The following is an 11384-nucleotide window of genomic DNA, read 5'->3' as shown; positions in this document are numbered from 1 at the left end:
AAAAAAAAAAAAAAAAGGGACGAGTTTTTTTTTAATGTATCAATCTTTTATTTTTTATTTATTTATTTATTTATTTATTTATTTATTTATTTTTGAGATGGAGTCTCGCTTCGTCGCCCAGGCTGGAGTGCAGTGGCGCAATCTCAGCTCACTGCAAGCTCCACCTCCTGGGTTCATGCCATTGTCCTGCCTCAGCCTCCCAAGTAGCTGAGACTACAGGCACCCGCCACCACGCCTGGCTAATTTTTTGTATTTTCTTTTAGTAGAGACGGGGTTTCACCATGTTTGCCAAGCTGGTCGTGAACTCCTGACCTCATGATCCACCCGCCTCGGGTTCCCAAAGTGCTAGGATTACAGGCGTGAAACACCGCGCCCGGCCTAACGTATCAATCTTGATATTCTCCCTCCTCTGTCCTATTTCCTCCCCTGTCACCTGCAGTCTTTCTTTCCTTCAGTTCCTTCTCATTTTTCTGTCACATCATTTCTCTACCAGCAACCATTGAAAAATAACTCCACATCTGTACCTACTGTGTGCCGTGCAATTTCCTAAGTACTTTGCCTGCACTGATGCTAATTCTACCAAGGTAGTTACTGTTTCCATTTGACAGATGAGGAGCTGGAGACCCAGAGAGAATAAGTAATTAGCCCAAGGAACAGACTAAGCATTATCGTCTCTTCCTTCCTGCACCACAATGCATCCCAGTTCATCTGTCCATATCTATCTTTGTCAACTAAGGTTTATCTTTTTCTCTTCCCCATTTTCTCCCCTGAGGAGTCTTTATTGTCTTTGATGCTTCATTTTAAGTTATCCATGTTTCTTTCTCTTGGTTTCTCGTCAGATCTCTCTGGGTTCCTTCCTCCTCCCATGCCTCCTTCCTCTTAGCAAACCCACTTACTATGGAAAGCTTATCTCTGTCCTCCTCTTCCCCTCCATGCGGCAGTCTTCAGCCTAATCCTGGTGAAATAAACACTGCAGTATAGGCCTGGCAAAGGAGTGGGGAGTAGGGAAGAGTCAGAGAAGGAGAGGCCAGGCATGGTGGCTCACGCCTGTAATCCCAGCATTTTGGGAGGCCGAGGCTGGCGGATCACCTCAGGTCAGGAGTTCAAGATCAGCCTGGCCAACAGGGTGAAACCCCATCTCTACTAATAATACAAAAATTAGCCGGGCATAGTGGCAGGCACCTGTAATCCCAGCTACTCGGGAGGCTGAGGCAGAAGAATCACTTGAACCCGGGAGGCAGAGGTTGCAGTGAGCCAAGATTGCACTATTGCACTCCAGCCTGGGCAACAAGAGTGAAACTCTGTCTCAAAAAAAAAAGAGAAGGAACTGGCAGTGTGGGGAGCAGGACAGGAAGACTGTTTTCGTGAGGTGAAGGCCAGGAATGTGACTTTTGGGGCACGAGGGCACATGTGAGCATATGGGTAAGTATGTGTTGGGGGCTACCAAGGATTTGGGGCTTTTGTGAGTGAGAAGATTACATGGGTTTGAAAAAGAGATTGGAGGGCCAGGCGCAGTGACTCACGCCTGTAATCCTAGCACTTTAGGAGGCTGGGGTGGGAGGATCGCTTGAGCCCAGGAATTTAAGACCAGCTTGGGGCCGGGAGCGGTGGCTCATGCCTGTAATCCCAGCACTTTGGGAGGCCGAGGAGGGCCTCCCAAAAGGGAGGTCAGGAGTTCCAGACCAGCCTGGCCAACATAGTGAAACCCCGTCTCTACTAAAAATGCAAAAAATTAGCTAGGCATAGTGATGGGCGCCTGTAATCCCAGCTACTTGAAAGGCTGAGGCAGAACGTTGCAGTGAGCCAAAAAAAAGACCAGCTTGGGCAACATAGTGATGAGACCTTCTCTCTACAAAAAATTTAAAAATTAGCCAGGCACGGTGGCGGGCGCCTGTGGTCCCAGCCACTCGGGAGGCTGAGGTGGGAAGATCACCTGAGCCCAGGAAGTCAAAGCTATAGTGAGCTGTGATCAGGCCACTGCACTCCAGCCTGGGCAACAGAGCAAGACCCTGTCTAAAAAAAAGAAAGAAAGAAAAAAAGAGAAAAAGGAAAAGAAATTAGGAAACATGACGATCTCAGATGGGACTTGAGTCTCAGAGAAGCAGTATGTGTGGGTCCCAGCAGGCAGCAAAGACTAACAGGAGGAGACCCCCAGACAGATGGAAACAGCGCAGGGTCTGAGATCGGACCAAATCCACAAAGCCTCCAGAGGTAAATTTGGCCCCCATTCTCCCCCACATCATAGTTAAGTGATATCCCCTCACAATGTCCCCACCTCCCCCAGGTCCCAGTTACACAGCAGGAGCCTGTGGCCAGCATAACGCAGGACTGGAGGGGCGCTAAGATCCAGGACACTAAGGCAGGCCTGGCGCCGGGACTCCCTGTGGTCTGGACAGTGAGGGCGGTGAAAGGGATCTGGACACCTTCCTCCCCTGGGCTCACTTTGATTTCACCCCTGCCAGGGTTTGTGAGCTGATTCCATGCACTTTCTGCCTGAGCAGAAGCAGCGCACTGAATGACTGTCCCATCCCCCACCTTCCCCACACCAACACAGGGCCCACTATTATCACCCATTATTACCAGACACTCCTATCCCTGCCCTCTCCCCAGGACACTTTGCAGAAAGGTGTGTGGATATAAATCACTGCCCAGAGCAACCTGAACTAAGAACCAGCCCTAGCCCTACACCTGTTCTTTCAGGAAACCCTCCCAGCAGCAGCCTCCCTATTGGCCCCATTGGCCCTCCTTGTCCTCCCTACCAGAGCACAGAGGGACTGAGGGTTCCCTTACCAAGATGCCTCTACAACCCCCGCAGCCCCCGGCCAGCTCATGCTGATTGTCATTTTTAAGTTTATGCCCAAAACCCAGCCAACCTGGTTCATGCTTAAGCCCTAGACCACACAGGAAATCCACAGAGCCACACAACCGAGGCCTCTCCACTTCCCTGGCAGAGCTCCAGGACCCAGAAGCCTGGGGAGTCAGCCTGGGCCATGACCAGGCCCTCAGGGATAAGGCAGGGGCTCCTCTCTGCTCCACCTCTCCCACTTGTCTGGGGAGGCCTCAGAGTTAGAAGCCCCCTTCCCAAGTTCTGATGCACCTAGGCCCTTTCCCCCCAGCTTTCTCTCTTTGCTCCTGCAGTGGGCAGCCGGGTGAGCCAGGAGCTGCATTACACCAAGGAGAAGCTGGGGGAGGAGGCTGCATACACCTCTCAGATGCTGATACAGACCGCACGGCAGGAGGGAGAGAACATCCTCACGCCCGAAGCACTTGGCCTCCACCTCCAGGCAGCCCTCACTGCCAGTAAAGTCCAAGTATCACTCTATGGGAAGTGAGTCTGGCTGAGCCCCTGAGCAGCTGGGGTTGAGGCTTGCTGTGGGGGTTCTGGAGTGGGAATCCCCCTCTTCTGCTGATCTCCTATGCCCCTGGCTATTGCAGGTCCTGGGATTTGAACAAAATCTGCTACAAGTCAGGAGTTCCCCTTATTGAAAATGGAATGATTGAGCGGGTAAGTGTTCTGAGAGGGAGTAGAGGCAGAACCTTTTCTGTGGCGTGGAAGGACTCAGAGAGACCGAGCAAGCTCCACAGCCTGCAATCCGCCGCCTTAAAACTAAGGAGGGGGATTGCAGAGGGCATCCTACAAAGGTTGTGGGGCAGGACTGATGTGGCCCGGGGTATCCCTGGCAGATGATTGAGAAGCTGTTTCCGTGCGTGATCCTCACTCCCCTCGACTGCTTCTGGGAGGGAGCCAAACTCCAAGGGGGCTCCGCCTACCTGCCGTGAGTGCCACTCCTGGGGCCCTGCTTCATCTCCCGCTGGGGACTCTCCCAGCAGAAAGGAGGGGTTGGGGGAATGAGGATGATCAAAACCTTACCAAGGTCCTAAGTGCTCCCAGGCCAGCAACAGAGAGCACGGGCTTCCCCAGGGCTCTCTCAACATCCCCCTTCTCCTTCCCTCTGAAGGAAGGAAGACCTGACTTATTTACACAAAACTAAACACAAAGATCTGTAAGATCTGAGCAAAGGAGAAAAAGATCCCCAGAAAGAGGCTTTGTTGGGGGGAATTACCTAGGTGTTTGCTAAGCTGTTGCCCAGGCCAGAAAGAAAACCTGCTACAGGCGTGTGCCTGCTGGTTATATATTAGAACCAAGCACACAGCTTGGTAAGGGACTCAGTGGGGCCTTTCTAGGCCCTTTCTGTGTATTAGGTAACCCTGCCCTGATATCCGTCTCAGCCCCTTGTACTCATCTACCGCTCACTGAGGCACCCTGGTGGGCCCATGCTGCCTGGCAGTTCTGAGAAGCTGAGGCTTGCACACCCTCCATATGGAGGGACAAATGGGCAGATAAGAGGAGGGTGGGGTACAGCATGGGGCCCCAGCAGCAGTTTGGAGCCTGGGTTTTCATCTCTGACCCTCACCAACTATGGGCTCTTCCCTCAGTGGCCGTCCGGATATCCAGTGGACCAACCTGGATCCAGAGCAGCTGCTGGAGGAGCTGGGTCCCTTTGCCTCCCTTGAGGGCTTCCGGGAGCTGCTAGACAAGGCACAGGTGGGCCAGGCCTATGTGGGGCGGCCCTGTCTACACCCTGATGACCTCCACTGCCCACCTAGTGCCCCCAACCATCACAGCAGGCAGGTGGGTTCCAACCAGGTCTGCCAGAAAAAGACTGTTTTCCTTCCCTCATACACTCCTATGTTCCGGGGAAGCTGACTGCTCTGTGCCCTGACCCTCACTTCCTGGCATTACCCTGCTCCCGCAGTGCCAGGCCCCCAGTGTTCCATTCCCATTCAGTTATCCTACGGAGCCCTCAAGTGGTATATGAATCCCTTTTTCCTTTTCTGAGCCTAGATAAGGCTGGACTTTTTAAAATTTTATTTATTTATTTATTTTTTGAGTCTCACTCTGTCGTCCAGGCTGGAGTACAGTAGCTGGATCTTGGTTCAAGCAATTCTCCTGCCTCAGCCTCCTGAGTAGCTGGGATTACAGGTGCCCACCACCATGCCTGGCTAATTTTTGTTAGCCCACCCCAAGGGCTGGGATTACAGGCGTGAGCCACTGCGCTGGCCAAGGCTGGACTTTCTGTCAAAATAGACTAATACAGGGAAACTAAGAACACAGTAGGTAAGCATGAATATCATACCTGGTCTCCCTGGTTTCTTTATGGCCCTGCCAATGTGGTACTTTTCCCAGAATCCGCCAGTTACACCAACTCCTCCCAGAAGCCTACTTCCAGGCCTCTGCTCCCCCTCCGGGCTTCCTGTCTTCGGGATACTAGCTGTTCACTTCTGCAGAGCAGTCAAGAGGCTCAGAATAGTTACCTACACTCCAGGCCCACGGAGCTCCATGGTGGCTTGGTTCCTGGAGGTGGAAGCCCAGGGACACTCAGTTATCCGCAGCCAGGGCCTTGAGCATTAACCCCTCCTATTCCCCTCCAGGCTCCCAACGTGGCTCACGAGCTGAGCGGGGGCTGCCATGGCTTCTCCCACAAATTCATGCACTGGCAGGAGGAATTGCTGCTGGGAGGCATGGCCAGAGACCCCCAGGGACAGCTGCTGAGGTAGGGTCTCCTCTGGGAGGTGATGAGGGGACTCCGTGCATGAGAACCCATACTGTAATGCCAGGCAGCTCTGGCAAAAGGCCCTGCACATCCCTCACCAGGTGTTTGGGCCAGCTCTGACCCCTGGTTCTCCCGCACCCCCACCAGGGCAGAGGCCCTGCAGAGCACCTTCTTGCTGATGAGTCCCCGCCAACTGTACGAGCATTTCCGGGGTGACTATCAGACGCATGACATTGGCTGGAGTGAGGAGCAGGCTGGCACAGTGCTACAAGCCTGGCAGCGGCGCTTTGTGCAGGTCGGTATGGACAAGGACAAGGTGGGTGCCCTGAGGCCACTCCCTCCTCCTGCCCCCTCCAATCTACCCTGTTTCTCCAGCTGGCCCAGGAGGCCCTGCCTGAGAACGCTTCCCAGCAGATCCACGCCTTCTCCTCCACCACCCTGGACGACATCCTGCATGCGTTCTCTGAAGTCAGCGCTGCCCGTGTGGTGGGAGGCTATCTGCTCATGGTGGGTTTTGCACCTGGCACCTTGCCCCACTCCACCTCCAGCCAGTGCCCACCCTGGGAGCCCCTGTCTGAGACTGCCCTTTCTCCCCACAGCTGGCCTATGCCTGTGTGACAATGCTACGGTGGGACTGTGCCCAGTCCCAGGGTGCTGTGGGCCTTGCCGGGGTACTGCTGGTGGCCCTGGCGGTGGCCTCAGGCCTTGGGCTCTGTGCCCTGCTCGGCATCACCTTCAATGCTGCCACTACCCAGGTACGCCTGGACTGCAGGGCAGATTCAGTGCCAGTCACCAGGCTTCACGGGTCCTCAACTGCCCGCTCCTCTGCCCCTCTAGGTGCTGCCCTTCTTGGCTCTGGGAATCGGCGTGGATGACGTATTCCTGCTGGCGCACGCCTTCACAGAGGCTCTGCCTGGCACCCCTCTCCAGGTGGGGCCTTGTCCCCCAGGGCTCATCTGAGGCAGCTCAGCTTACTGGTTAAGAGCCTCTTGGTTCAAGTGACCCTGGGCTGCTAATGAACCTCAGTGCCTCTTGTCCCCATCTGTAAACAGGGGAAATAATAGTACTGTGTCCTAAGTTGTGTTTGGATCAGTGAGGTAACTCAAGCTGAATGCTTAGAACAGCCCATCACACGTACATGGTACCCAGTAAATGCTAGCTGCTGTGTTATGACTGCCCCACCTCTGCACCCCAAGTTCCTGAGCCTCCCCTTCACTCCACCTTGACACAGCCCCTCCTTTGTGACCTGAGGGCAGGTCCCCACTCTGTCCTGGCAGGAGCGCATGGGCGAGTGTCTGCAGCGCACGGGCACCAGTGTTGTACTCACATCCATCAACAACATGGCCGCCTTCCTCATGGCTGCCCTCGTTCCCATCCCCGCGCTGCGAGCCTTCTCCCTACAGGTGAGGCTTCTTACATGGGCGGCTCAGGGTGGGTGTGGGGCTGAGGCCAAGCTTCATCCAGCCTTCATGCCCCTCCTGTCCGTCCCCCAGGCGGCCATAGTGGTTGGCTGCACCTTTGTAGCCGTGATGCTTGTCTTCCCAGCCATCCTCAGCCTGGACCTACGGCGGCGCCACTGCCAGCGCCTCGATGTGCTCTGCTGCTTCTCCAGGTACTGCCTGCACCTCAGCCCCTTCCTCCCGTGACCCACGCCAGCCTGTCCCCTCACCAGCATTTCAAGGCACAGACCTGTCATCCACTCTCTACTTCTTCCAGTCCCTGCTCTGCTCGGGTGATTCAGATCCTGCCCCAGGAGCTGAAGGACGAGACGGTTCCAGTGGGCATTGCCCACCTCACTGCCACAGTTCAAGCCTTTACACACTGTGAAGCCAGCAGCCAGCATGTGGTCACCATCCTGCCTCCCCAAGCCCACCTGGTGCCCCCACCTTCTGACCCACTGGGCTCTGAGGTCTTCAGCCCTGGAGGGTCCACACGGGACCTTCTAGGCCAGGAGGAGGAGACAAGGCAGAAGGCAGCCTGCAAGTCCCTGCCCTGTGCCCGCTGGAATCTTGCCCATTTTGCCCGCTACCAGTTTGCCCCCTTGCTGCTGCAGTCACATGCCAAGGTAAGACTGGGCCGGCAGGGCAGAGACTTAGCATCTGTGGGTCCAGAAGGGCAGAGGGCTCAGTCCACCCCTGAGGGGCTGGGGGCAGCCCTGGGGCCTCCAGCTTAGTTGCCACTTCCCACAGGCCATTGTGCTGGTGCTCTTTGGCGCTCTTCTGGGCCTGAGCCTCTACGGAGCCACCTTGGTGCAAGACGGCCTGGCCCTGACGGATGTGGTGCCCCGGGGCACCAAGGAGCATGCCTTCCTGAGCGCCCAGCTCAGGTACTTCTCCCTGTACGAGGTGGCCCTGGTGACCCAGGGTGGCTTTGACTACGCCCACTCCCAACGCGCCCTCTTTGATCTGCACCAGCGCTTCAGTTCCCTCAAGGCAGTGCTGCCCCCACCGGCCACCCAGGCACCCCGCACCTGGCTGCACTATTACCGCAGCTGGCTACAGGGTGAGAGGCGAGAAGACTGGCAGGGAGGGGTGCTGCAGGGAGAAACGCCCTGGGGCCACTAGCCAAGAGAACTCTATCCTGGTCTCCCCTAGGAATCCAGGCTGCCTTTGACCAGGACTGGGCTTCTGGGCGCATCACCCGCCACTCGTACCGCAATGGCTCTGAGGATGGGGCCCTGGCCTACAAGCTGCTCATCCAGACTGGAGACGCCCAGGAGCCTCTGGATTTCAGCCAGGTTGGGAGAGGGCTGGAGGGGTGGAGTAGCACAGGGGCTGCAGGCCTCCTGGGCCCAGGCCTTCAGCCCTCTCTGCCTCTGCAGCTGACCACAAGGAAGCTGGTAGACAGGGAGGGACTGATTCCACCCGAGCTCTTCTACATGGGGCTGACCGTGTGGGTGAGCAGTGACCCCCTGGGTCTGGCAGCCTCACAGGCCAACTTCTACCCCCCACCTCCTGAATGGCTGCACGACAAATACGACACCACGGGGGAGAACCTTCGCAGTGAGTCCTGGGGGGAGCTCAGCAAGAGCCTCAGCCTCACCCACACAAGCCCTGAGCCTGAGGCCCTGCCCGCTCTGCCCCGTGCTCACTGCCCCGTCCCTCTCCCTCTTCTCCCTTTCCCTCCCCTCCGCAGTCCCGCCAGCTCAGCCCTTGGAGTTTGCCCAGTTCCCCTTCCTGCTGCGTGGCCTCCAGAAGACTGCAGACTTTGTGGAGGCCATCGAGGGGGCCCGGGCAGCATGTGCAGAGGCCGGCCAGGCTGGGGTGCACGCCTACCCCAGCGGCTCCCCCTTCCTCTTCTGGGAGCAGTATCTGGGCCTGCGACGCTGCTTCCTTCTGGCAGTCTGCATCCTGCTGGTGTGCACATTCCTCGTCTGTGCCCTGCTGCTCCTCAACCCCTGGACGGCTGGCCTCATAGTGAGTGCTTGCAGGAGTGGGGACAGAGAGACCCAGCGGCACCCGAACCCTTCCCTGCCCAGCCTGTCTTCCCTCCTGCCAGGAGCCCTCCCTGAGCCTTGTCTCCCCCAGGTGCTGGTCCTGGCGATGATGACGGTGGAGCTCTTTGGTATCATGGGTTTCCTGGGCATCAAGCTGAGCGCCATCCCCGTGGTGATCCTCGTGGCCTCTGTAGGCATCGGTGTTGAGTTCACAGTCCACATGGCTCTGGTGAGCACAGGCACCCCGGGGAGGGACCAGTCAGCTGATTCAGTATTCAACGCATATTGTTCAAGCCCCTACTATGTGCTGGGTACTGTTTAAGGATTTGGGGCCAGGCGCGGTGGCTCACGCCTGTAATCCCAGCACTTTGGGAGGCCAAGGCAGGCAGATCACGAGGTCAGGAGATCAAGACCATCCTGGCTAACACGGTGAAACCTCGTCTCTACTAAAAATACAAAAAATTAGCCGAGCATGGTGTTGGGCACCTGTAGTCCCAGCTACTTGGGAGGCTGAGGCAGGAGAATGGTGTGAACCCAGGAGGCGGAGCTTGCAGTGAGTCAAGATCGCGCCACTGCACTCCAGCCTGGGCGACAGAGCGAGACTCCATCTCAAAAAAAAAAAAAAAAAAAAAAAAATTTGGGCTGGCTGGACATGGTGGCTCACGCCTGAAATCCCAGCACTTTGGGAGGCCAAGGCAGGTGGATCACCTGAGGTCAGAAGTTTGAAACCAGTCCGGCCAACATGGTAAAACCCCGTCTCTACTAAAAATACAAAAAATTAGCCAGGCGTGGTGGCACATGCCAGTAATCCCAGCTACTTTGGAGACTGAGGCAGGAGACTTGCTTGAACCTGGGAGGCAGAGGTTGCAGTGAGCTGAGATCGAGCCATTGCACTCCAGCCTGGGCAACAAGAGTGAAACTCTCCGTCTCAAAAAAAGAAGAAGAAGAAGAAGAATTTGGGCTGGGCACAGTGGCTCATGCCTGTAATTGGGATGATGCTGGGGCATTTTGGGAGGCCAAGGCAGGAGGATCCCCTGAAGTCAGGAGTTCAAGACTAGCTGGCCAACATGGCAAAATCCCATCTCTACTGAAAATACAAAATTTAGCCGGGCGTGGTGGTACATGCCTGTAATCCTAGCTACTCAGGAGGCTGAGGCAGGAAAATCACTTGAACCCAGGAGGCGGAGGTTACAGTGAGCCAAATTGCATCACTGCACTCCAGCCTGGGCAAAAGAGCAAGATTCAATCTCAAAAAGGAAAAGAATTTGGAAAATAAAAAATAAAAAAGAATAAGGGATATAATAGCAATACAGTTTTTTACCTCCAAGGAACTTATATTCTAGGGATAGAGATAGACAATAAGGGCTGGGTGTGGTGGCTCATGCCTGTAATCCTAGCACTTTGGGATGCCGAGGTGGGCACATCACTTGAAGTCAGGGGTTCAAGACCAGCCTGGCCGACATGGTGAAACCCTGTCTCTACTAAAAATACGAAAATTAGCTGGGTGTGGGGGTGAGCGCCTGTAATCCCAGCTACTTGGGGAGGCTGAGGCAGGAGAATCACTTGAACCCGGGAGGGCGGAGGTTGCCATGAGCCAAGACCACGCCACTGCACTCCAACCTGGGCAACAGAGCAGGACTCTGTCTCAAAAAAAAAAAAAAGTACATAATTAGCTGGGCATGGTGGCACGTGCCTGTAGTCCCAGCCACTTGGGAGGTTGAGGCGGGAGGATCACTTGAACCTCAGAGTTGAGGTTGCAGTGAGCCATGATTATACCACTGCACTCCAGCCTGAGCAACACAGTAAGATCCTGTCTCAAAAAAAAAAAAAAAAAGGGATGGTAGCGGATGGCAATGTGGGCTTCATGGAGGGGTTCTACAGAGATATCAGAGATACAGAGATGCCAGAACCAAGGAGGGCCTTACCCAGGGCTGCATATTCTCTGACAGAGGAAAGGGGGGACCCACAGACTAGCCAGACTCCACAAACAGCTCCCTTCCCTTCCCCCCACCAAATATCTCTATTATTATTCTGATTGTAAGAACAATAGATGGTCCTTGAAAACAAAGTCAGTATGCAGAAAGGTACAAAAGAAGAATTAGAGGCCGGGCGCGGTGGCTCAAGCCTGTAATCCCAGCACTTTGGGAGGCCGAGGCGGGTGGATCACGAGGTCAGGAGATCGAGACTATCCTGGCTAACATGGTGAAACCCCGTCTCTACTAAAAATACAAAAAATTAGCCGGGCACGGTGGCGGGCGCCTGTAGTCCCAGCTACTTGGGAGGCTGAGGCGGGAGAATGGCGTGAACCCGGGAGGCGGAGCTTGCAGTGAGCCGAGATCACGCCACTGCACTCCAGCCTGGGAGACACAGTGAGACTCCGTCTCAAAAAAAAA

The 11384-nt window shown here is 55.5% G+C and overlaps 1 protein-coding gene across 2 annotated transcripts in view; it reads left to right on the top strand.

Annotated features, from left to right (window-relative positions):
* PTCH2 (patched 2) overlaps window positions 1-11384 on the top strand; it is a 24789-nt gene that overhangs the window by 9017 nt on the left and 4388 nt on the right. For both annotated transcript variants that reach the window (XM_025400786.1, XM_025400785.1), the window contains exons 3-19: window positions 3139-3328; window positions 3436-3505; window positions 3685-3776; window positions 4438-4633; window positions 5434-5555; window positions 5703-5850; window positions 5931-6062; window positions 6155-6310; window positions 6393-6485; window positions 6833-6958; window positions 7049-7167; window positions 7272-7620; window positions 7745-8057; window positions 8150-8292; window positions 8377-8557; window positions 8691-8971; window positions 9083-9220. In XM_025400786.1, coding sequence (XP_025256571.1) covers window positions 3139-3328; window positions 3436-3505; window positions 3685-3776; window positions 4438-4633; window positions 5434-5555; window positions 5703-5850; window positions 5931-6062; window positions 6155-6310; window positions 6393-6485; window positions 6833-6958; window positions 7049-7167; window positions 7272-7620; window positions 7745-8057; window positions 8150-8292; window positions 8377-8557; window positions 8691-8971; window positions 9083-9220 — 2849 coding nt within the window. The remainder of the gene's footprint in view (window positions 1-3138; window positions 3329-3435; window positions 3506-3684; window positions 3777-4437; window positions 4634-5433; window positions 5556-5702; window positions 5851-5930; window positions 6063-6154; window positions 6311-6392; window positions 6486-6832; window positions 6959-7048; window positions 7168-7271; window positions 7621-7744; window positions 8058-8149; window positions 8293-8376; window positions 8558-8690; window positions 8972-9082; window positions 9221-11384) is intronic.

Source organism: Theropithecus gelada, chromosome 1, assembly GCF_003255815.1.
Source record: "Theropithecus gelada isolate Dixy chromosome 1, Tgel_1.0, whole genome shotgun sequence".
Classification (NCBI taxonomy): Eukaryota; Metazoa; Chordata; class Mammalia; order Primates; family Cercopithecidae; genus Theropithecus; species Theropithecus gelada.
The sequence above is the reverse complement of the archived record's forward strand: the minus strand, read 5'-3'. Positions and strand labels throughout refer to the sequence as shown.